At 35.1% G+C, this 25,878-nt stretch overlaps 2 protein-coding genes and 1 long non-coding RNA gene across 3 annotated transcripts; all 3 read left to right on the top strand.

The window, feature by feature from the left end:
• Positions 1-3,562: 3,562 nt before the first annotated feature.
• Positions 3,563-5,185, top strand: LOC113706129 (putative UPF0481 protein At3g02645). Its single transcript, XM_027228019.2, has one exon. It carries the CDS (start codon positions 3,563-3,565, stop codon positions 5,183-5,185), a length of 1,623 nt encoding a protein of 540 aa, XP_027083820.2.
• A 13,681-nt stretch (positions 5,186-18,866) lies between these two features.
• On the top strand, positions 18,867-20,669 carry LOC113706128 (putative UPF0481 protein At3g02645). The gene has a single exon (XM_027228018.2). The coding sequence runs from the start codon at positions 18,936-18,938 to the stop codon at positions 20,556-20,558; it is 1,623 nt and encodes a 540-aa protein (XP_027083819.1). The 5' UTR covers positions 18,867-18,935; the 3' UTR covers positions 20,559-20,669.
• A 1,795-nt stretch (positions 20,670-22,464) lies between these two features.
• LOC140013899 (uncharacterized) lies at positions 22,465-25,135 on the top strand. The gene is made up of 3 exons (XR_011820748.1): positions 22,465-22,679; positions 22,793-22,933; positions 23,037-25,135. It is a non-coding gene; the product is annotated as an uncharacterized lncRNA (long non-coding RNA).
• The last annotated feature ends 743 nt before the right edge of the window (positions 25,136-25,878 follow it).

The following is a 25,878-nucleotide window of genomic DNA, read 5'->3' as shown; positions in this document are numbered from 1 at the left end:
CGCACAGAGCCAGGCATTAGAATAAGACTTTTGATAGAGGGAGGAGTAGAGGATATTTCCTCCTGAAACTTAGTTTTCCTTTGACTTTTCCATCGTAGCTTTTGAGGGGTATCTTCCCACGCATGTCAGAGAGCAAAATTGGGGAGAACTTTAACTTTTCTACTTTTGAGCTTTGAATAGTCTTTTGTTCCTTCTTGTATGTCGGACGAATTGAATTTCCCCAATTTCAAAGCACGATGGCCGCGACTTTTGCCACAATTTTGCGTGGGTTTTTCATACCAAATATGAATTAATCTCTTCACCCTAGTCAAGGAGCAACGGATGTTTTGACTCGCCTAAAATTGTGAGATCAATTTAATTTTATCCTTTTCTTTTATTTATTGGTATTCGCATATTCCTTAATTATAGTGCTTATGATTATTTAATTATTTGATTGTCTTGGATCCGGATAATTAGTTAATTTGGTAATCTACTATCAATTAGGGCATTAAATCCGTAATTGTTTAATTGCCCTGAAATAGTGACAGCTGGCCTGATTGGGTTTGTGTCAGGGGAGTACCCGGGCTAATTTAAAATAACCCTGGTAGTGCGTTATTTGATTAGAATAGGGCTCCTCTAATACGTAAGGCAATTGGGGAATTAAATCTTATGGGCGTACCTAGGATTATTTCTCAATTAGGGCAGTGATTAATGGACGTACCTTAATCACCAACACAGTAAGGAGGGGTTGACTGCCATCGCTTGTTTGGCAGTTATAACCTATTTATTGGTAAATAATTGGAATTGGCTTAGTATCGATGATCAATTAGGTGAACCATTGTTGAAGTTATTCCTTGGCTAGATCCTTAATTATCACTCATTAGATTTTAGTAAATTGTTATTTAATTTCTAGTTGGCTATTTTATTTTTATTATTTTACTTTTAGTTGAATTGTTTAAATTGTCACCCCTGATATAAAGACACCCCCCTTGTCACTGTGAATTTGAAAATGAACAATTACTTTCAGTCCCTGTGGATTCGACCCTGCTTACCGCTATCTACATAAATTACTTTTAGTTTGAGCAGGTTTTATTATTGCACAGGCTGACAACCTGTCAAGAAGTCACGTATGATATCTACCTATGAGGTCATTAAGTTAAAGACTAATTACTCACATGACTAGCATATGAGTAATTTAGTCATCTTTTATTACAGATTTTACTTAGTAATTTTTATTAATTTTTTTCAAAAATTTGCTGTCACATGATTGGATTCTATTAGTAATTGGTAAAAATCAGTCATTATGCTTAAATGTGCATAGAAACTAAAATAGTTAGGAATGCATTTGCTTTTATCCAAATTTTAGGAACTAAAAACACTCGTAACCCAAATATTTGACACCAAAACTGCAATTATCTCTTAAAAATACCCTAATTGCACGTCATAAATAAGCAATCAGCAACTTGAAATACATCTTGCACGTTATAAATAAGGAATCAGCAATAATTGGCCTTGATTAAATTTAGTATATGTTATAGTGTCCTAGTACTAATTCGAGGAAAACAAACCTCTACAGACAACGATATTAATGTTGTTTATTTTTTGCTTCAAAAAAAAAAAAAGGCTATTCACGTCCTTTTCCCTCCAAGAATATTTCATCCTTAGTTAGCTTCAAAAAAAAAAGGCCATTCATGTCCTTTTCCCTCCAAGAATATTTTTTCCTTATTTAGCCTCTTATATGTTGAATTGAACGAATTTGCCGCTGTGGTATTGGATTTTGTTACAAAGGGTCGGCATAGTAGCGCCTCAATTTATCACCACGTTTCTCATGTAAAATTAAACAAAAGGATTTTCTAAATTTTTTGTGGTCGGTATTGGATTTTTTGTTACAATAACATGCCCACAGAGCGATTCCTAAAAAAGGAACAATATAATATACAAAAGAAAAAAGAATTAATGGACCGAATAGACCAAACCCAGTTTTCTAAAGTTCAGTTATTTCCAAAAAAAAAAAAAAAAATATTGTTAGGGATATCGTCTATAAGAGAAAAAGATGAAGAAGTCCTTATGTATTTAGTCTTCCAAAATTTTTTTTTTTTTTGTTAATTTTGCACTCAATAGTTGTATCTGCATTCTTTTGTTAAAGTTCAGTTCCTATCGATGTACAATGTTCAAAAACCTGTTTCTCCCAATGGAAAAGCAGCAGCAAGACAGACACACTGACCGAGAGAGAGGAAGGGTTCTACCAATTAATGAAAAGTTAATTCTATTGCTTTTCTTCTTTTTTCACTTGCTTGCTACTTGACCTAAGATTAATACAGTGTAAAATGGATTTTCCAAAATTAGGGCACTTGATAGGTTTAAAAATTTTGGCCATAAAGCCTACAACTCACGTTGATACCACTACAGCCACATTGAGTCATCAACCAACAGCTAAAATTGAGTTGCTTGAGAACCACTACAGCCAAACTGCTCACAAGCAGCTCAAGCAGCTAGGGTATGAAAAAAGTCAAAGTCTATTTCTTACTTTTCTTTACCTATATTTGCTGCGTTTAAGCTTATTAAGTCTAATAAACAACACCAAACTCCATTATGCATTCCAAATTTACTCATCCACAAGTATAAGACAATAGCATTCTTCATTCTATAGTTTACGATTATCTTTAGAAAACATAACTTCTGCCCGTTGTAATGATACTTCATAAATAACACACATGGAATGAAGGAACAATTTTGGACAGGAGAAAGGATGCAATTTGATCTTTGAACGGCCAAAAAATAATCTCAAAAGGTTACCAAATTTCTGAAACTTTATGTTGAATTTTTAAAACCATAAAGCCATTGGGGGAAAATATAATCTCAAAAAGTTCTCTTCTGTGTAGCAATAAACGGTAGCACATACTAAGTGGTCCATAAACGTTAACCCTTTTGCCTTTGGCACCCTGCACTAGATCTCTTACCCCATGACCACTATATTATTGGACAAAAAAAAAACTCAAGATGCTTTCAAGCAACTTAAGGTTGGAAGTACAACGAAGGGATGTGGATCATTGAGGAAAACCTAATTGAAATCTAAAGAGTGAGATTCGAATAATAATAATAATAAAGAATTCCAAGGGAACACTTAACAAAAAGGAGAGTTGAGGGAAACCTTATCTTTCTTTTCTTTTCTTTTCACATTACAAGAAGGATTTCTTTTGGGGAGAGTTGAGGGGGAGCAGAAATTCCTGAATTATTGATTTGCTTGTGATTTAATCCATAACTAACAGTCTTTTTTTTTTTTTTGCAAGAACTAACAGCCTATAACTTACAGTCATCATTTCAAGGTTGTTGCAAAATTAATCCAACAGTAAAAATTCCTTATTAATTTCATAGCCGCGTACTTTTCGACGTCTTCATATTTAACTAACTCTCTCTCTCTCTCTCTCTCTCTCTCTCTATATATATATATATATATATATATATATCTCCACAATTTTAACATGTCAAATTTGTAGTACAGCGTTCCTATAAATACCACCACGCGGCATTGCTTCCCAATCGTCAAACTTAACATTTTCACGTCATCCCAAAAACCAAAGGAATGGAACGTTCATATTCATATTCATCAGCCACAGTTCCCTTAAGCTCTTGCGCCAGGGGCTGGGTTGATCGAATCAGCAACATCTTCCGGAAAGAAATTGCCGTTGACATCGATCATCTCCCTCCCGTTTCTGTTTTTGAAGTCCCCAAAACGCTCAGCCTTAAAAAGCCTGAAGCTTATACTCCTCAGCTCATAGCCATGGGGCCGTACCATCATTTACGCCCCGAGCTCTATCAGATGGAGAGGTACAAGCTCGCTGCCATCAAAGAGATCTCAACCCCGGAGCAGATTTCCAATTTCCAACACATCGTGATCAACAGGTTGAAGGAGATAGATCCCTCTATCCGGGCTTGTTACAATAAGTTCATGGACTATGATCAAGATACGTTGGCGTGGATCATAGCAATAGACGGTTGTTTCTTTCTCCACATCTTGCATTCTTATCTTGTGCAAGATGAGACCACGGACAGGAGACTGTTGGACAACACTATTGTCACGAGAGATATCATGATGCTTGAGAATCAACTCCCATTTGTTCTGTTGAAAGAGATTCGCAAGTCTCTTCAAGTCTCTCCTAATTCCAATGATCAGGGGGAAAAAGATGATATTGATTTGATCTCAATGTTATTTCAATTGTGTGAAGCACAATCTCCTGTTAAGTTCTCTATTGATAAGACCAACAAATGCCGTTACCGTAGACCTCTTCATTTGTTAGATATGATGTATCATATGATTGTTAATGTCCCAGGTCCTGCCGTGTCCGGATGCTTAGAAAATGGTCCCATTCAAGTCGTGCCAACTTATACAGAATTCAGGAACTCATCGACCTCTTCATCCTCGTCCTTCTCGACTGATAATGAAGATCCAGACGTGGCTCACAATAATTTTGAAACAATCTTGGACGTGGTGGAGACCATTGGTCCTATGCATACCCAGCGATTTCTTAGCCCTGTTAAGTTTGTCTCGAGTATTCCATGGTCAACTATTTCTGGGCTGTACAGAAAAGGCAACCTGGGTACTGGAGAGCAAAATTCAGAACATGATGAAATCGAAATTCCGTCGGTATCTCATCTCTGGCGCTATGCTAAAGTGCAATGCAAACCCTTCATTGGGAGCATTCAAGAGATCAAGTTCGTGGAAGAGGAAGCCGCTTTGTACCTTCCTGTAATGAATTTGAACGCCAGCTCAGAAGTGATAATGAGGAATCTGGTGGCTTACGAGGCTGCTATGTGTAAGTCAACCCTTAAATTTGCTCGATACGTCAACCTCATGAATGGGATTATAGACACCGCAGAAGACGTGAAGCTGCTGAAGCAAAATGGGGTGATCAAGGGGGCTCTCACGGATGGGGAAATTGCTGATCAATTCAACGGTATGCAGAGATGTTATGCCTGCTCAGATCACAAGTCTAACATCGAGGTTGCCGTTGAGAAAGTTAACAAATTCTACGGCAAGAAGCTTTTGGTCTGGACGGTTAGAGGGTTGAAGAAGAATTTGTATGCTTCATGGAAATGTCTGGCCCTGGTTTCCACTGGCGCGCTGCTTCTCGTGCTTGGCCTGCAGACCTTTTGCGATTTCTATGAATGCACCAAGCTCTGGAACTTCCACCAGGGATCGTCATGATTATCTCAATCTGCACCAGGAAGCAAAATGTCTGTTTTAATTGAACAGAGAAGCATATGATTCACTTATTTCTTCTTTTTTTCTTTATTAAATTATTGTTTCTCATGGAAGGTGCACTCGTATCTAGAATACCAAAAAAGGCCAAAAAAATGTTAAGAAAGATAACCTGTTTGCTAATGCTGTCTCGTTTAATTGTAGCTTATTACTCCAAAATGGCAAAAAAAAAAAAAAAAAGTATCTAAGTTGTGTAAGATTGAAAATAAAAAGGGTAATGTGAATCAATTTCATCACAACAAAATGTGATATGCAATGCAAAAAATATGACTTAGGGAGCATTTGATAAAATTAAAATTTAAAACCTGAAAACTGAAACTTAAGTTTGAAATCGCCCAATTTATAAAGTCAAATTTGTTTCATAGTATGCTGAATTTGAGCACTGAATTGAAGTATTGTGTTTTATGTATATCAAACAGTTTACTACAAATATTTTATTTTACTTTAGATGAAAGTAATTTTTTAACTATTACTTTTTAATTTTGATAAAATGAACTAACATGAAAATCGAATATTTTTGTCTAAGAGAGAGTATGTTTATGTGTGTGTTTGGAAGAAAAAAAGATGCACGTTTTTGTTGTATGATAAACATATAATGTTAGAAAAGGTTTCTCACATGTAAGTTGATAAAATGTTTTAGTAGAAGAAAGCAACAAATTAAAATATTCTTTATTCAAAATATATAAGTTCGATAATGTCTTTTGAACTTTGACAACAGCAATATTTGAAGGAGTTGCATCTAAATTCAAATTTTATTCATGTGTTATATATCCAATCATAATAATATATATGTTCTCAATATATAAGATTTACTCAAAAAGAAATAGTGAAAAAAAAAGAATTAAGATGAAAGACTTGAAGGATGGAATCGTCCATTAAGGCAATACAACAATGCACTAATTTTCAAAGTTAGGTTCCTAAACTTGAAAATTACGAAGTGGACTGGGGACAGCAGCTGCGACTTGCCGTTGTGACATGGGCTAAGTATATTCTTTCCCACTTGATAATTGACCCATCAAACTCTACAAACACACGCTATATCAAAATTTTGGTAGGGATCCCCAACTCCCTTGCTGCCTAAGCTGTCCTCTTAATTTGATTGCAGAATGAATCCTTTGACCAGTGAGGAGCAAGTCAAGGAATTTCACAATCCCAAGAGAGTTTACTTTTAAGTACACCACACATGTTTTGCGATCCATACTTTTCTCAACTGTTGCTTTGTTGATTTCACTTTCAAGTCCCACTTCCTCGATTTGTCCACTATTGCCAATTTTCTTTTGCAAAGTAGCCATAGGGTAAATGAGCATCTTGGTATATGATTTTTACTCCAAGCCAATTTGTACCATTCCACAGTTGGTTTTTTACATCCGATTGCCTTCAAAGCTGATTCAGTAGAAAAAACACCATTACCACTTGCAGTCCATCTAGTTTGATCTTTGTAATCTGGCGTTGGAACAAAACTTTCAACTATTAAATACTTTGACATTTTCCAACCTTGAGGCCACTTCCATTTTCCATCTTCAATACACCTAGCCATTGTATCTTGAGAGTTGCACCCAAAGCAGCGTAGAAGATTTTCTGAAAACTGCAATAATAGTGATCCCATGGAATGCCATGCATCATACCAAAAATTTGTTTTAATGACCATTCCCAATTAGTATATTCTTGACACATTTGTTGATTTGACGTATGAAATTACTGACCAACATTATTGATTCCATCTCCGGTACTAGGGTATGAAATTTGGTGCATGTGACATTGGTAAAAGACAAAGATATGTTGGTTTCATGCATGCTGATCCAGTGTAAATAAAGATGCACAAAGAGAGATTCTACTGATTAGATATCGAGCCAAATCATGATCCGCACACGAGTCCAGCGGCTTGCGAGTCGATCGCAATTAATTCTGAGTCAAAACTCAAGTTTGGTTAACATCGAATTCAAGTTGAACTCAATCTGATCAATTCGAATTCGAATTCCAAAACATTTAACTCGTTAGTTCTTGAAGTAACTCAATTTTATATATTTATTTTTTATTTTAACAGTAAAATTATATAAAAATTGACAGGGTGTCGAGCCTGTGCAATAATAATTACCTACTCAAGAAAAAAATACAAATTTTGTATATAGCGGTGAGCAGGATCGAATCCACAGGGATTGGGGATAATTCGTTTCTTCTAGAGATCAACGCATGGGGGATTTTTGGAAAATATAAAACAACTAATTAACTAACTAATGAAACAACTAATAGAAATAAACAAGAATTAATCAATAACCAATACGACTCTAGCCAAAGGTGCAACTTTTTAGACACGGTCCATTCAACTAATCATCAATGCAAAGAAAATCCAATTACTCATTAACAGATTGGTTATAGTTGTCATACACACGATAAACAACCAGTCTTTTCTAACCTTTTCGATAGTCAAGGTACGACCATTAACTATTTTCCTAACCAAGAAATAATTCTAGGTACAACCATAGAATTTAATTTCTCAATTGCGTTAAGAATTAGAAAATCCCAACCCTAACCAACAAACACACTACGAGGGTTTGTTTAAATTAGATCATACGTTTCCCTAACATGAAACCAATCACGCTAGTCGCCACTAGTATTAATCAATTGAACAATTACGGATTCAATCAATTAATCTGACAGTAGATTATTAGGTTAATTCGAATATCGGACACTTGACATTCAAATAACATAACAAGCATAAGAAATTAAATCAGGAAACGTACAGATACCAATAAATAAAAGAAATGAGTAAAATAATTAGATCTCACAGATGTTCGAATCCGGATCCTCAAATTGACCTTCGACTAAAAAAAATGAATTAGTTCATTTTCATGGAGAAAATCCCATGCAAAATTGTAGAAGTTATTATAAAAAACAAGCTATGTCCCCGTCGTTTTCTTAGAAAAGACGGAAAAAGAGCCAATAAAGAAAACGAAGGAACTGGACCCTCCAAACCCGCAAAGGAAACGAAGCTCTCCTACTGATAAGAAGAATTCCCTTTTAACAAGGAAACCTCCTACGTGGTCCCCCTGCCGAATTGAGTGAAAGGTTACTAGAAGTCAAACTGTCCCAATTCCCTTATTTTTGTTTTCTAATGCTAATCAGCCTCCCACTATTTTCGTTTTGTCTCTGCCGAAGATAAGGAAGGAAAAGAAAAGACAAAAAGTCAGTGTCCTTCTTTTTCGTTTATTCTTCACAGTCGGACTCCTAGTCAGCAACCCTTCATCAGCAAAAAGAAGAGGCAGTCCGTTTCTCCTCTCCCTGTGGGCCAGGTTTGTTGAGCTTTTAGGAGTCTCAATTTTCTTTAGAAAGTCCCTCCTTTTTTTTATACTTTTCTGTTTTATTTCCTGAAATTGAGTCCAGATATCAAATATAAATAGATGTTAACAATTAACATAATATTTAGCAGGAACAAGAGAAAAATTAATAATAAAATTGTTAACAATTAATACCCTATCAAATATTTATAATATTTTATTATTTGTTAAGAAAAATTATTATTTTATTCATTTTTAAAAAAATATAAAAATAATTATTTTTAATTTTTAAGCTCAAGCTTGAGTTTCACTTGACTCGAATATAAATCGAGCTCGAATTCAAACTTTATATTGAGAGTTTGTCGAGTTTGAACTTGATAAAATTAAATTGAGACTTCGCTTGATAAGATCAAAAATTCGACTTGACTCGTTTGCAACCCAAACTCCAACCCATGATATAGGTTTAGACGCTGAGTCAAAAAAATTTATGTCATAATATAAACCAATTGATATCAATCTGTAAGGCAGCAATAAGGCAGAAACGAATTTAGAGTAGGGCAAAGTGGTGCAATTGCCCCCATGAATCCACCAAAATCTTCAGTTTATATCCATGAACATACTATTTTGCCCTCACATTTATAAAAGATTGTTCAATTGTCTCCGCTACTCCAATCAAAATCTTTAATTTGTATGTGTAAGTTAATAATTATGCCATCACATTTAGAGAATATCACCCATCATTCTTCAACAAGATATTTATTTGACATTCTAAATCAACAACTTATAAATAAATGACTATACATTTCACTTCTCACACTTGATTAAAGTCACCAACAAACATTAAATTTTATCTTTACGCATTTTCTTCTTCATTCTCAATATGCTTTAAACATGCAAAACTATTTGAAAATTTTTGCTTATTTTTGAACTACGATTGAAACTCACGAAAATTGCTTTTACTTCATTTCACTTTTGCCAAAAAAAAAAAAAAATACTTAGTGATTGTGTACATAATTTTTTAGGTATATCGTTTATATTATATGTTAAACATATATATCTCAGTGCTTGCCTGGTTACATTTACACATTACATTTACCTCTACTGGATTACACTTCTGGGTCTGTCGCTGTTATAAAGTCATGCATGACCATTAACGAAACAAAATATTATCTCTTCCCATGCATGACTTTGCTAGCCTGAAAACTGCAATTATATTCCAAATACCTTAAAAGCAAATTCACATAAGATTACGTTGATATTCTGCTCGCCTGCTAGGAGTGATTCACTTCTTAAGGAGCAAAGATATGTGGACACAAATGTCAAGAACTAGAGAGTGTACAGGACCTGAAATGCCAAGTCAAGCAATTAAATTTATGGTTTAGAATCGGTTTTGGCTATGGTGGAAAGTGAACAGTTCTGCTCACTGTGGACAAAACCAATATGAGAAGGCCAGTAGTGCTTGGTTCTGGGGTGGGTAGAGGAAGACAGCCTAAAGCTCTGCTGTGAACAGGAAAGGCCAGTTGCTAGTGGGACCAAACAATAAGAACGCAATTCATGTAAAAAAAAAACTTTGATATTACAGGGGAAGCCCTTTTACAAATTTGGTCATCATAAAATGGCCTGCTAATTGGAGATATTTTGGAAACTCTCCCGATATACAGGCCCCAACAAAAATGAAAATAAAAAAACATGAATGGCATCAAAGAAACATGAAAGAAAAAGAGGATCGAGAATGAAGAAAATGGTGAACTTTTCAAATATTGTGTTACGATTTTGTACTTGAAACAAAAAAAAAAAGACTCATAAGTATTGTAGAAAGATAAGTTAATTAAGTGGAGTGTAAAGATAAATGGAAGAATTAGAAATTTAAATGTGATTACATTAAATGGCCATTAATGAAAGCGGTAAATGTTAGTATTATGAACAAAAATGTAATTAGAAATTGGATGAAAATTAAAATTTTGGATATGTGCATGTAGGAGTTGAAGTCCCCCATATTGTTTAAACATGAGTAATAATGTTTCATTGTAATAAAAATTAAAACATATTACATTAGTAAATAAATTTTTTATCTGAATAAAAAGAAAAAGAAAATTGTACCATGATGCAAATGATGATTGTGACAAGTGTCAACTAATGAAATATTACTAGATTTAAAAAAAGATTTAGGTATTAACTTGAGAATCAGTTAGACAACAGTTGAAAAGTTTGCTTGAATTTTCGGAATAAGGAGAAAGAAGGAGAGGGACAAAAAAAAGTAAAAGAAAGTTAACGGATTCACTTAAGGATTAATATTCTATATATTGATAGTGTATGTATTATCAGTTTTAGATGAATGACAACTATGCAAATTTTAAATTTGAAATCTAATTACAACCATGAACTTAAATTATGTTAGTAATTAGCTAATTGAAATTAATTACCAAATAACTAATCACCACATCATATATATCATTTACAAAAACTAATTTTGATTATTTGCACACACCCAGAACATGTCTTATGCACTAAATATAATCTTAAGTACCAATCATTCATTGAATTTACTTTTTCTTTACTTACAGTTGATCATGGTTGGGGAGTTGCATCGCATATTTCATGAATTTTCACGAAAAAATCTATCTACCCAAATTGTGCCGTCAATCAAGTTTAGCATAGGTCAATTTGTTCCATGTACTTAGAAGGCATTAGGCAAATTGGTTCCTCAAGGAATGAGTTTCAAAATTATTCATTGCGATACTTATCGTTTGATTAAGGTTAATCGGAATGAGTTGATGGATATCATAGGCTCATTTTGTGATTGACTATTATTTTAATAGGGAATCAATATTTATTCACCAATGTAATTGATATTTTTAATTAAAAATAAAAATTTAAAAATACTAGAAGAAATTAAAAGAGTGAAAAAATTTTAGAAAATAGGGTAGGAAAAAATATAAACCTATAACTATATTTTTAGTTATAAAACACTCTATGGGTTTCAACAAAAAAAAATCCATTACTATTAACTGATAAATAATAATGACAGTGATAATGATCACAAAAGGCTAATTTAATTTGCATGGTTCAACAATCGATGATGATTAATTTATTAATTGAATCTATTGTATATCTACATTTATTATTGTCCTTTAGAAAGTTCCATATTTTTTAAAAGAATTTTCGACTACATAATTCACTTAGTACAGCCGATTACCTATAAGGAACATTTCCCCGTGATATTTTTAATATTTTTGTATGTTAATTCCATTTTTCATCCTTTTCACATTCATGTTGAAGATAATCTTTCTCTTGGTGGTTAACAATTACTCACTAATTTTCTTTCCCAATTTCCTCCTATATAGCAAGAAACCAATAAAACTAAAGGAAAAAAAAAATCTCAATTATCAAACGATGCAAGAGAATTTAGATGTGCCAATTTATGCATGAGGGGGGTCTATGAGTTATTATTAGTATTAAGTGCTAAGGTAATTTGAAGGGAAATTCAAACTCATAAAGTTGATAACCACTAAATTTGACATAATTTGCCTTCTTTGTACTCCTAAAAAAAAGAAAAACAAAGAAAATGAAAATGACATAATGTGTTTTCTAAACAGTTCTTATACTTCAATTATGCTAATTCTCAACTCTAGAACCAAAAACAAATATATAGTCCTAGAGTTAGAAGTACAATTCAATACATAAGGGCAAATGCTACCATCCAAGTGGATGTATGACTTTATTTGTCATACTATTGATCAGTATTTTAGATCATCCTCATAAGTAGATGGCAGGTTCAAAATCTCTAAATTCCTTTTCTTTCACTTTTAGTGTTTGTATGACAAAAAAAAAAAAAGAAAAAAAAAACAAAAAACGATGAAAGAAAGCAAGAAAGAAAAATGAAAGAAACACTATACAATATAGAGATTTCCTAGTTGAAAGAACTGTCTTTTGTGTTTATGTTTAATTTAGAAATTTCATCGTTAAACAAATTTTAAATAGAACTTGATTTTATTTCTAAAGTAAAACCTAAAGCTTCCCTAAATCAAATTTTATTCATAAAGTACAACCACAAAGCCGATATTACAAAAATAATATCAACACTGATTAGAGATTGAAAAGTAAAAACTAAATCTTTACTTATATTGGATCTATTTACTCTGTTCATTGGATCTATATGAATTCCTTTCAATCAAGGAGCAGTAGATTTAGATATATTAGCAAACGCGGCCCGGGCTTCCCTTCTCTTTCATTACTTCTTTGTCACAACGAGAGGAACCGTGTCGGCATCAGTCGAAGTGGTGGAAGGCCCGCCTGAGCCAAAGGGTAAGCTTCTGCACCTCTCTTCTAGAGATGACATTTTACTTCTTTCTTCACAACAGGAGGAACCGCGTCCGCAGCAGTCAAAGCGGTGGAAGGCTCACCTGAGTCAAAGGGAGAGCTTTTGCACCGCTCTTCAAGACACAGGTTTCCTGCTAGAATTGAGCAGTACTCGTGACCAGGTTCTGCAAAGAGCTTCTTGCATTAGAGAACGACGGTTGAGGATTCGGTTGCCATGATTGCTGAAACCCTGGTGGAAGATTTGAGAATGAACTCTGTGGCCTGTTCCCATAGTTGAAGTTAGGGTGGTCTCTCCAATCCGGATTGTACGTGTTTGAGTATGGATCGTACTGCCTACGAGGTGCGAGCACGCCTCTAGCCATTTTCACTTGTTCAACCCCATCCTTTTGCAGAATAGGGCACGAGTCAGTGGAGTGGCCCACGTTTGTGCAAATTCCGCAGACCTTTGCTTGAAACACATTCCCCACAGCTAATTGCCGAACAAAAGATGTTAGCTCCGATAGCTGCTGTTGTATGGACGACGTCTCTACCTCATTAACCCTACGGATAGGATTATTCTCACGAAAATTGAATTATTGAGAGTTTTCTGCCATTGCTTCGATAAGTTCCTATGCTTCTCTCAGAGTCTTATTTGCCAGTGCTCACCCACTCGCAGCATCAATGATACTTCTGTCAGATGACTGAAGTCCCTCATAGAAGTATTGGATCAATAGTTGTTCACTAATTTGATGTTGTGGGATTCTAATGCACAACTTATTGAACCTTTCCCAATAGTCATATAGGGATTCCCCAAGATACTGCTTAATGCTGCATATTTTTTTTCTTAGACTTGCAACTCGGGATGCAGGGAAAATTTTTTCCAAAAATTTCTTTTTCAGTTGAGCCCATGTTGTGATACTACCTGCAGGTAGGTAGCATAACCAATCCTTCGCTGCATCCTTGAGGGAGAAAGTGAATGCTCTAAGTTTGATATGTTCTTCAGTAATCCCTGGAGGTTTCATACTAGAACACACCACATCGAACTCTTGGATATGTTTACAGGGTTCCTCACCCGAGAGGCCATAGAACGTGGGTAAGAGGTGAATTAATCCGGATTTTAGTTCGAAAGAGGTATTCTCAACTATAGTTGGAAATGTGACGCACAAAGACTATTGGGCTAATTCCGGAGCAGCCAACTCTCTTAGCGTTCTTGCATTTGCCATAGGGATGTCCTCTTGGCTTGGGTCACTTAAATTATCACCACTCGATTCTGTTGACTCAACCTCTGGGTCCAATCTCTGAGATGCAACGCTAGATTGTTCCTCTCTGAGCTGTCTAGTTTCTTTCCTAGTTTGGTGCTCAGTCTTTTCTATTTTTGGGTCGAAAATCAATTCACATGTACGAGAAGAACGAGACATAAACTAGAAAAATGCCAGACAAATCCAAAGAAAAACAACTTAGAAAGAAACAAAATTAACCAAAACACCGTTCCCCGGCAACGACGTAAAAAATTGACAGGTATCGAGCCTGTGCAATAATAATTACTAAAAAGTCCTAGTTACCACCATAATTAATTATAGAACAAATTCAAGTATTGGAGCAAGGACCCTAAGTGTGCAATAGGTTACTTGATTCACCCTATTTCTGAAGAGTTTGCTTGATCCGATATACCAGAATTGTCTATAAAAGTATTAAATTTGCAAACAATGGCAAGTAAGGTCGATTCCACAGGGAACGGATAGGAAGTTGTTTCTTTCCAAATCAATAGAACAAAATTGGGGGATATTTAATGAAATGAAAATGAAAATAAAACAAACAAGATTCAAAAGTTAACTCACCAAGTACAATTTACTAAAAGTAGCAAATAATAAAATTCTACCCAAAAGATCAATTTTTCAGATACGGTCCAATTAAATAATCATCAATGCAAAGACATTTCATTCACTCGTCACTAGGTTGGTTATAACTATCAACAAACTCTGACAGCCAGTTTTTTCTTACTTTTTTGACTGTCAAGGTACGACCGTTGACTGCTTCTCTAGCCAGAAGATAACCTTAGGTACGATCGTAGGAATTTAATTATCCAATTGCATTAAAGTTAGAAAAACCCAACCCTAACCAATAAACACGGTAAGAGGGTTTATTTAAACTAGATCTTACGTTTCCCCAACATAAACCCAATTATGGTGGTTGTCACTATAGTTATCAACTAAACGAACAATTACAGATTCAATTTAGTTAACGTGACAGTAGGCTATTAGATTAAATTAAATATCCGACTGTTAATACTCAATTAATAAAATAACCATAAACAATTAATCCAGGAAACGCACGAATAGTAACGGATTAGAAGAAACAGTGAAAGTTCGATTAGATCTCACATATGTTATGGACCATGCCTTCGTGTCGACCTTTGGGTAGAGGAGAAATCTAGCCGCTCCTCATCGTATCAATCTCACGTGGTTTGATTGATTCCATCCACACAATTGCTAAAGAATTGGGAAAAATGAATTAACGAAGGAACAGACGAAAAATCCTGCTTCTCTTTGTGGGTTTGGTGTTCGTTTGGAAAAGTAAAGGCAAAAGTCTAAAAGGGAATCATACAAAACTAAAGCAGAGAGCCAAATCGTCTAACAAGAAAAAACTGAAGCTAATCTCTAGATCCCACGTGAATTTGTCTTTTTTGCCAATTCTCTCAAAGTAACCGCCGCAAGCCAAGAAAAATACCAGAGTTCAAAAGCTTTTTAGGATTAAAACTTTTTGGGCCTTACCTCCTTTTCGGCCCACTTGAGAGTAGCCGCATCCTAATTCTTTTGTTCCTTTACCAATCCTGTGGGGTTCGTCTTTTAGGTGTCTCTCTTCAGTTTCTGGCGTGGGCATGCCATGAAATAAAAAGTCTTCTGAAAATTTGCCTCGAGAGATCACTTTTGACACCAACCACCTATAATTTACACAAATATCAAATATGAACAAAAACTCAATATTTAGCACAGTAAGTAGCCAAAATTATGACCAAATAACAGCACAAAAGGTGCCCAATAATTGCTCTATCAATGTAAGAGAATTTAGATGTGCCAATTTATGCATGAGGAGGTCTATGAGTTATATTAGTATTAAGTGTTAAGGTAATTTCAAGAAAAATTTCAAACTCATAAAGTTGATAATCACTAAATCTAACATAATATGCGTTCTTTGTACCCTTAAAAAAAAAGAAAAACAAAGAAAATGAAAATGACATAATGTGTCTTCTAAACAGTTCTTATACTTCGATTATGCTAATTCTCAACTCTAGAACCAAAAACAAATATATAGTACTAGAGTTAGAAGTACAACTCAATAAACTTGGGCAAATGCTAATATCCAAGCAAGTGTATAACTTTATTTGTCATATTATTGATCAATACTTTAGATCATCCTCATAAGTAGATGGCAGGTTCAAAATCTCTACATTTCTTTTCTTTCACTTTTAGTGCTTGTATGAGACAAAAAAAAAAGAACAAAAAAAAAATGAAAGAAAGCAAGAAAGAAAAATGAAAGAAACACAATATAGAGATTTCCTAGTTGAAAGAACTCTCTTTTGTGTTTATGTTTAATTTAGAAATTTCATTGTTAAACAAATTTTAAATAGAACTCGATTTTATTTCTAAAGTGAAACCTAAAGCTTCTCTAAATCAAATTTTATTCACCAAGTACAACCACAAAGCCGATATTACAAAAATAATATCAGCACAATAAAAATAAGACATTAGCATTACAAATACAACAAAGTCATTAGAGGTTGAAAGTAAAAACTAAATCTTTACTTATATTGGATCAATTTACTTTGTTCGTTGGATCTATATTCTTTTCAGTCAAGAAGGAGTAGGTTTAGAATGATATATAACCAAACGCGGCCCGGGCTTCCCTTTTCTTTCATTACTTCTTTCTTCACAACTAGAGGAACCACGTCCGCATCAGTCGAAGTGATGGAAGGCCCGCCTAAGCCAATGGGAGAGCTTCTGCACCTCTCTTCAAGAGATAAGAGTTTTTCCATCGGTCAACAACTAAATCACTAAATTATATTAATTCGAGGAAAACAAACCTCTACAGACAACGATATTAATGTTGTTTATTTTTTGCTTAAAAAAAAAGGCTATTCATGTCCTTTTCCCTCCAAGAATATTTTATCCTTATTTAGCTTCAAAAAAAAAAAAAGGCCATTCATGTCCTTTTCCCTCCAAGAATATTTTATCCTTAGTTAGCTTCAAAAAAAAAAAAAGGGCCATTCATGTCCTTTTCCCTCCAATTCTTTTCCCACCAAGAATATTTTATCCTTAGTTAGCTTAAAAAAAAAAAGCCATTCATGTCCTTTTCCCTCCAAGAATATTTTATCCTTAGTTAGCCTCTTATATGTTGAATTGAACGAATGTGCCGCTGTGGTATTGGATTTTGTTACAAAGGGTCGGCATAGTAGCGCCTCAATTTATCACCACGTTTCTCATGTAAAATTAAACAAAAGGATTTTCTAAATTTTTTGTGGTCAGTATTGGATTTTTTGTTACAATAACATGCCCACAGAGCGATTCCTAACAAAGGAACAATATAATATACAAAAGAAAAAAGAATTAATGGACCGAATAGACCAAACCCAGTTTTGTAAAGTTCAGTTATTTGCAAAAAAAAAAAAAAATTTGTTAAGGATATCGTCTATAAGAGAAAAAGATGAAAAAGTCCTTATGTATTTAGTCTACCATTTTTTTTTTTTTGTTAATTTTGCACTCAATAGTTGTATCTGCATTCTTTTGTTAAAGTTCAATTCCTGTCGATGTACAATGTTCAAGCAACTGAAAGCAGCTAAAGACAAACCCCACTCCAATGCTAAATTTCGAGTATCATAATTTTTGGAGATTTTCCCATGGCTAGCACACAAAATGCTGCCTTATCTTTCTTTTTGTTGGGTTATGAGAGAGCCAAACCAGGGGAGAATTTAACCATGAGCTAGAATGGGAACCACAACCATGGGCTTGACACCACATCCAACCCAAAACCTTAAGGCATTGAGTCTATGGGTCATTCCCACTTATATGTTCCTCATTCTACTCATCTCTTTCCGATGTGAGACATTGATTCACACTTGATTTCCCAACAATCTCCCCCTCAAGTGTGAATCTCTTTCACGTCGGACCTCTCTCCCTAGCCCATCCACTCCATCAAGCCCACTTCAATCTGGAGTGTATGATTCTTGCTTCAAGAGCCCACATGCCCTTGCCTCACTGCAGGTCTGCATGATTTTTTTTTTCCCGCTCTTATCCAAGCCACGTCTCACCACTCCCACTGGCTTTTTATCCTGGAGTCACTGCCCAACCGAACCATCGGCTCTGATACCACTTGTTGGGTTATGAAAGAGCCAAACCCGGGGGGAATTTAACCATGAGATAGAATGGGAACCACAACCATGGGTTTGACACTACATCCAACCCAAAACCTTAAGGCATTGAGTCTATGGGTCATTCCTACTTATATGTTCCTCATTCTACTCATCTCTTTTCGGAAATCAAGTGTGAATCACTGTCTCACATCGAAAAGAGATGAGTAGAATGAGGAACATATAAGTGGGAATGATCCATAGACTCAATGCCTTAAGGTTTTGGGTTGGATGTGGTGTCAAGCCCATGGTTGTGGTTCCCATTCTAGCTTATGGTTAAATTCTCCCCGGGTTTGGCTCTCTCATAACCCAACACTTTTCTTTTCTTTTCACATTACAAGAAGGATTTCTTTTGGGGAGAGTTGAGGGGGAACAGAAATTCCTGAATTATTGATTTGCTTGTGATTTAATCCATAACTAACAGTCTTTTTTTTTTTTTGGCAAGAACTAACAGCCTATAACTAACAGTCATCATTTCAAGGTTGTTGCAAAATTAATCCAACAGTAAAAATTCCTTATTAATTTCATAGCCGCGTACTTTTCGACGTCTTCATATTTAACTCTCTCTCTCTCTCTCTCTCTATATATATATATATATATATCCACAATTTTTAACATGTCAAATTTGTAGTACAGCGTTCCTATAAATACCACCACGCGGCATTGCTTCCCAATCGTCAAACTTTAACATTTTCACGTCATCCCAAAAACCAAAGGAATGGAACATTCATATTCATATTCATCAGCCACAGTTCCCTTAAGCTCTTGCGCCAGGGGCTGGGTTGATCGAATCAGCAACATCTTCCGGAAAGAAATTGCCGTTGACATCGATCATCTCCCTCCCGTTTCTGTTTTTGAAGTCCCCAAAACGCTCAGCCTTAAAAAACCCGAAGCTTATACTCCTCAGCTCATAGCCATGGGGCCGTACCATCATTTACGCCCCGAGCTCTATCAGATGGAGAGGTACAAGCTCGCTGCCATCAAAGAGATCTCAACCCCGGAGCAGATTTCCAATTTCCAACACATCGTGATCAACAGGTTGAAGGAGATAGATCCCTCTATCCGGGCTTGTTACAATAAGTTCATGGACTATGATCAAGATACGTTGGCGTGGATCATAGCAATAGACAGTTGTTTCTTTCTCCACATCTTGCATTCTTATCTTGTGCAAGATGAGACCACGGACAGGAGACTGTTGGACAACACTATTGTCACGAGAGATATCATGATGCTTGAGAATCAACTCCCATTTGTTCTGTTGAAAGAGATTCGCAAGTCTCTTCAAGTCTCTCCTAATTCCAATGATCAGGGGGAAGAAGATGATATTGAGTTGATCTCAATGTTATTTCAATTGTGTGAAGCACAATCTCCTGTTAAGTTCTCTATTGATAAGACCAACAAATGCCGTTACCGTAGACCTCTGCATTTGTTAGATATGATGTATCATATGATTGTTAATGTCCCAGGTCCTGCCGTGTCCGGATGCTTAGTAAATGGTCCCATTCAAGTCGTGCCAACTTATACAGAATTCAGGAACTCATCGACCCCTTCATCCTCGTCCTTCTCGACTGATAATGAAGATCCAGACGTGGCTCACAATAATTTGGAAACACTCTTGGACTTGGTGGAGACCATTGGTCCTAAGCGTACCCAGCGATTTCTTAGCCCTGTTAAGTTTGTCTCGAGTATTCCATGGTCAACTATTTCTGGGCTGTACAGAAAAGGCAACCTGGGTACTGGAGAGCAAAATTCAGAACATGATGAAATCGAAATTCCGTCGGTATCTCATCTCTGGCGCTATGCTAAAGTGCAATGCAAACCCTTCATTGGGAGCATTCAAGAGATCAAGTTCGTGGAAGAGGAAGCCGCTTTGTACCTTCCTGTAATGAATTTGAACGCGAGCTCAGAAGTGATAATGAGGAATCTGGTGGCTTACGAGGCTGCTATGTGTAAGTCAACCCTTAAATTTGCTCGATACGTCAACCTCATGAATGGGATTATAGACACCGCAGAAGACGTGAAGCTGCTGAAGCAAAATGGGGTGATCAAGGGGGCTCTCACGGATGGGGAAATTGCTGATCAGTTCAACGGTATGCAGAGATGTTATGCCGGCTCAGATCACAAGTCTAACATCGAGGTTGCCGTTGAGAAAGTTAACAAATTCTACGGCAAGAAGCTTTTGATCAGGACGGTTAGAGGGTTGAAGAAGAATTTGTATGCTTCATGGAAATGTCTGGCCCTGGCTTCCACTGGCGCGCTGCTTCTCGTGCTTGGCCTGCAGACCTTTTGCGATTTCTATGAATGCACCAAGCTCTGGAACTTCCACCAGGGATCGTCATGATTATCTCAATCAGCACCAGGAAGCAAAATATCTGTTTTAATTGAACAGAGAAGCATATGATTCATTTATTTCTTCTTTTTTTTCTTTATTAAATTATTGTTTCTCATGGAAGGTCTGTTCTAATCTAGAATTGTTAGAATCCAAGCGCGGAATAAGTAACTATTGAAATATCAAGTATACAACAATTTAATAACAAATAAGCCACAAGCATGAAAAATAAATGACACACAATATTTAATGTGGTTCGACTTCATCATTGAGTCTACGTCTACCGTGAGAAGCCTATTCTTTATTATGAGAGGAAAATCCTATACAAGAATACAACTTGAACCCAAACCCAACCCTTGTATACCATCTCTCATTTCCCAAGAACCCTCTCTCACACTCCATGTATAAGGCTACATGACGCCATTGGGTGTCCTTGTGTGTCCTTTTGTAGTATGCCAACTTACTTATTTATGGGAACATTATTTGGCCAAAACCCAAATAACAACAGGAAACCAGTGCTAATTCCTAGACTTATACATAATAGGAAATAATTTCTAAATCCTAAACAAAATAGGAAATTTCTTGGCTACTATTTCAACTAACTAAAACCAATTAAAAAATTAGTTACTTTCACACAAAATAAGAAACCTGCCTAAAAGAAATTAAGTCAATTCCCAAACAAGAATGCCAAAAAAGGCCAAAAAAATGCTAAGAAAGATATACATGTTTGCTAATTTTGTCTCGTTTAATTGTAGCTTATTACTCCAAAATGGCCAAAAAAAAGTGTATCTAAGTTGTGTAAGATTGAAAATAAAGAGGGTATTGTGTATCAGTTCCATCAGAATAAAATGTGATATGCAATGCAGAAAATATGACTTAGGGAGCATTTGATAAAATTGAAATTTAAAACCTAAAAACTGAAACTTAAGTCTGAATTTGCTGAATTTATAAAGTCAATTTGTTTCATAATCTGCTGAATTTGAGCACTAAATTGAAGTATTGTATTTTATGTATATTATACAGTTTGCTACAAATATTTTATTTTACTTTAGATGAAAGTAATTTTTTAACTATTACTTTTTAATTTTGATTAAATGAACTAACACGAAAATCGAATATTTTTGTCCAAGAGAGAGTATGTTTATGTGTGTGTTTGGAAGAAAAAATGATGCACGTTTTTGTTGTATGATAAACATATAATGTTAGAAAATGTGTGTAGGTGACGAAAATGTGTGAATTTGTGTGTATGTGTTTGTGAGAGAGAGTGTCTGTATGCATATATGACAAAAGCACACATATATGAGAGAGCAAGAAAGTATGTGTATATGTGTAAAAGCGTGTTGGGCTGTGGTGGAAGAAAATGATTTTGGATGAGTATGATTACACTAATTTGAGCATACAGCCAATCAAGTGATTGAATTTTCACTTTAAATTTTGTAAAAAAAATTAAGTAGATTTTAATGTATTCAAATTTATGGAAATTTTGTTATTAAACAAGCTTAATAGAAATTTTTTTTCTTAATTCACTAATTTTAATGACTTTTATTAAAAGATTAATATTCGGCACTTAACGGGATTATGAAGCACTGCCTTCTAACTAAGCGCTAATATTGCCCTTAGGGTATGTTTGGTTCCCCATAGAATTGGGGTTTAGAATTGGAATTGGGGCTCCAATTCCAATTCTGTTGTTTGGATTCTACTTCACTTGAAGAATTAGAATTCAATTTGAATTCTATGGGGGTCCAATTCCATGAATTGAATTCTTTATTGGACCAAAAGAATTCTAATTCCAATTCCACAACTAAACTCTAAGAAATGGATATACACGCGGATCTAACATGGGTAAAAAATTAAAAGCGGGTCAAATATACAAGCATCCCTCTCTCCTATTCTAATTCACCATTTTTTCTCACCCGCAAGTGCTCCTACTCTCCACCATCGCTTCTACCTCCGCCCTAACATTTTGCCGTTTCCACCATCGTTTCCCCCATCGCTCTTCGTTTCTGCCATCCCTCTTCCCTTCGCCTCTCCTGCCACGTATCCACCTATCACCTTGCCAATCGCAAGACTAATCTGAGTGCTCTCTCCTTACCCCTACCTAATTTTCTCGAATTGGGTTCTTCAGTCTTGAAGGTAATATCTCCTAAGAATTTGCACTGAAATTTGACGTTTTCTTACAAAGCACTACCTAACCCTTGAGTGCCAGATATTAATTCTAGTAATGGTTCTTGACTTTGGTTTTACAGCCTAGCAATGGCTCAGAACCTACAGTTGGAAAGACCCTTGTTAAGGACGGAGGTCTATTTTTTATAGAAACTTGGTACTGGATTGGTGTATGAGCAGCATGTTCAATCTTCTTTTTATTGAAGTATTGACATTTTTAAAGCGTAAGCCCTACGTACAACCTTGTTATCATGCAATTTTTGTTCCTAATATACTATATAGTAAAGAAGTCAATGTTTTAATTTTGTGGTGTCAACTTAATGTCAGCTCTAGGAGATAATAAAGCTGTTATTCTTGAGGATGATGAGCAAAACAAGGATAGACGGCAAGTTGCATCACATCCTGGAGATTTGTGGTCTATTCAACTCCAGCTTTTTACATATGCAACTCAAAGATAAATACTCTGTATCCCTTGATAAAATAAGTTTAGACTTTAGACAAGGTTTGAAACGTGATATATACATTTTCCCAAAATTCAATATAAAGTTTAGTACTCAATTAGCGCTTAAATTTAATGGATTCTAAAAGTACAAAAGGAGGAAGAAATAAAGAATCTAAAATGCACAAAAGGAGGGGGGAAATGGAGAAAGAAAGAATCTACCGACAGAAAGAAAATGGAGTAAAGAAAATTGAGGTTATTGACATTCAACAAGGGAACTTATTTCATCCTAAAGCTGCATTCCGGTGATTTAATTACTACTTCTGCTGAAGTCTTTAGTAGTGGATGCAATTTTAGTCAAGTTAATGAACTTGTATTTGTCACAGTTGATGGATTCAAATAAGCTGTGGTGTGATTGTTCTCAACAAGACCACAATTTCTTCTTTGCATACTCACCACATGCACATGATTACTTTTGGGCATAACTTTTAACAACAATCAACTAACATATAAAAGGGAATTAGTCAATTGATTATGGAATCAAGTTGATTGCTGACACATTTTCCTTTTCTATGATAAAGTTTAAAATCATTACTCTCTAACTTATGTTAACAATATGGTGGTTTAATATGATGGCCACAGTCAATTGCTTAAAAGTTTCAAATTTTTATTCTTGTTCACACATATCTAGTATGGCTAAATCTAAATCCTCATTTCTAAGTAATTTTATGTGGTAAACAGAAAGGTTTAACAATATAGATGGGCTAAAATATCTTTGACTCAAGTTGATCGTTGACTCAACTAAGCAAAGAATTAACTCTGTTCTATGTATCCTAGCTGTGAGATCTACAACATCAGCAAATTGAATCTGGTCAACTTAAAGCACCTTAGCACTTTCTACCGTGATTGTAGGACTAACATGTTTTGTTTAAGAATAGCCTCCAAAAGCTTGGCCGTTAGTCGAACCAGTTTATCTGCTCTTAATGTAGTTTTTCAAGCAGGGATCAACAATTACATGCTTTAATTTTCTTTTAACAAAAAAGAAAGATTTTAATCTTTGAGCCATAAGTGATTTAATCACATGTTAGTGCATTACTAATTCAATTAGTGACCTCTGGTTTTAGTTTTTTGATGCCACAACATAGTTATTATATTAAAAAAAGAGCCCTTATGATAAATATCACCTAACACATATATTTTGACACAATATGTCTTAATTGTAGGCGCACCACTAACTTTATTAAGTATGCTACAAGTGAGTAATATTATAAACTAGAAATTGATGATGATCAGTCAATAAGTCTATAACATGAATCTTATTGTTAGTCACCGTTTACTTACTATCTATGATAACTATCCCATTGTGTTTAAATTGATCTATAGCTAAAGCTAAGTTGTGCTGAAACTAGTTAGAATGATTATGGACGTCTAATATAATTTCATGTGGACACAACAATAACCTGCTTATTTCTATACTATTAGTCTTTTCTTGTGTGGCTTGAAAATCATCTTATACATGTAATTATCACTAATTACTAGTTTATAAACCGATCAACTTGTCAACATAAACCCTGATCTTGTTGGTATCAATTTGCAGGAACCAGTCATGTACTAAAAGCAGCTTCAAATTGGTTTTTGTTTTCTTGGTGATCAACAGAGTTTGTGTAGAGCAACTTCGACTCAATAATTGTTTTACTGTTTTATGTACAAATTTAAGAGAGCATTGTGGGTTGAGGGATACTAGAGGGATACTAGAAATATTATTGTTGAAGTAGTTGCAATGCTGCTCTATGTTTTGCTCACAACTTTAAGAATCACACTGTCAATTTTAATTTCATAAGATCAGGTGAGGCAGTTAGTCAATACTTTAATATAGTTCTACGTGCTATCATAAAATTAGGGAGTCACTACCTTATCCAGATCCATTAATTGTTCCCAAGGGTATGTGACAATTAGATATCGAGTGTTTTTTTTCCTTTTAACTATAAATGAGTAACAATTTGTTGTCCAACATTACAAGCAAGTACTTTCTTGTTGATGCGGGTTATGCAAGTAGCCCTGGTTTCTTAGCTCCATATAGGGGAGTTGGATATCATCTTAGTGAGTGGTCTGCTAGTGGGAACAAGTCTCAAAATTTTAAACAGTTATTCAACCTTTGACATTCAATTGCTCAAAATGTGATTGAAAGGACATTTGGTTTGTTCAAGAAGCGATGGACCATTTTGAGAGATGTATCGTTTTTTTTATGTTAAGACTCCTGTCATGATAATTAGTGCTCAGCAAGTTGTGAGAATATATGATCTTCAGCATTCTTTGCAAAGGTCGAAGAAGCTCTCTTGCAGGGACTGGAGCAACTTCACTTGTGCAACCATGAACCATGTGATTAATATCAGATTATTTCACTGGATTTACATATGGGTTTATGCACGCATAATATCTGTTTATGCATGTGGATTTGTGTATGTTTGGCAGCACACCTTTCCACTGATAATTTTCTCTTTAAAAATCAACGAATTGCACAAGATGAGTTATTTATGGTTTGTTGGTAATAAGTGATGCAGGTTTTTGTTCAAAACTGTTCTTGAAGTTTTGGGTCAAACGTGTCTGCATGAAAAGGCATGTTAATGTGGTCTTGTTAAGAGATACTTTAGACTTCATAGTTTCTTGTTTTTATTTTGTGAATAATTACTTTCTTGTTCATCATTGTCCAGAAGCTTTACTTACATGCAC

Source organism: Coffea arabica, chromosome 8c (genome assembly GCF_036785885.1).
Source record: "Coffea arabica cultivar ET-39 chromosome 8c, Coffea Arabica ET-39 HiFi, whole genome shotgun sequence".
NCBI lineage: Eukaryota > Viridiplantae > Streptophyta > Magnoliopsida > Gentianales > Rubiaceae > Coffea > Coffea arabica.
The sequence above is the reverse complement of the archived record's forward strand: the minus strand, read 5'-3'. Positions and strand labels throughout refer to the sequence as shown.

What these genes read in the sequence shown, in the direction of transcription:
- LOC113706128 (XM_027228018.2), top strand. Translation starts at nt 18,936, where the DNA reads ATGGAACATTCATATTCATATTCATCAGCCACAGTTCCCTTAAGCTCT.
- LOC113706129 (XM_027228019.2), top strand. Translation starts at nt 3,563, where the DNA reads ATGGAACGTTCATATTCATATTCATCAGCCACAGTTCCCTTAAGCTCT.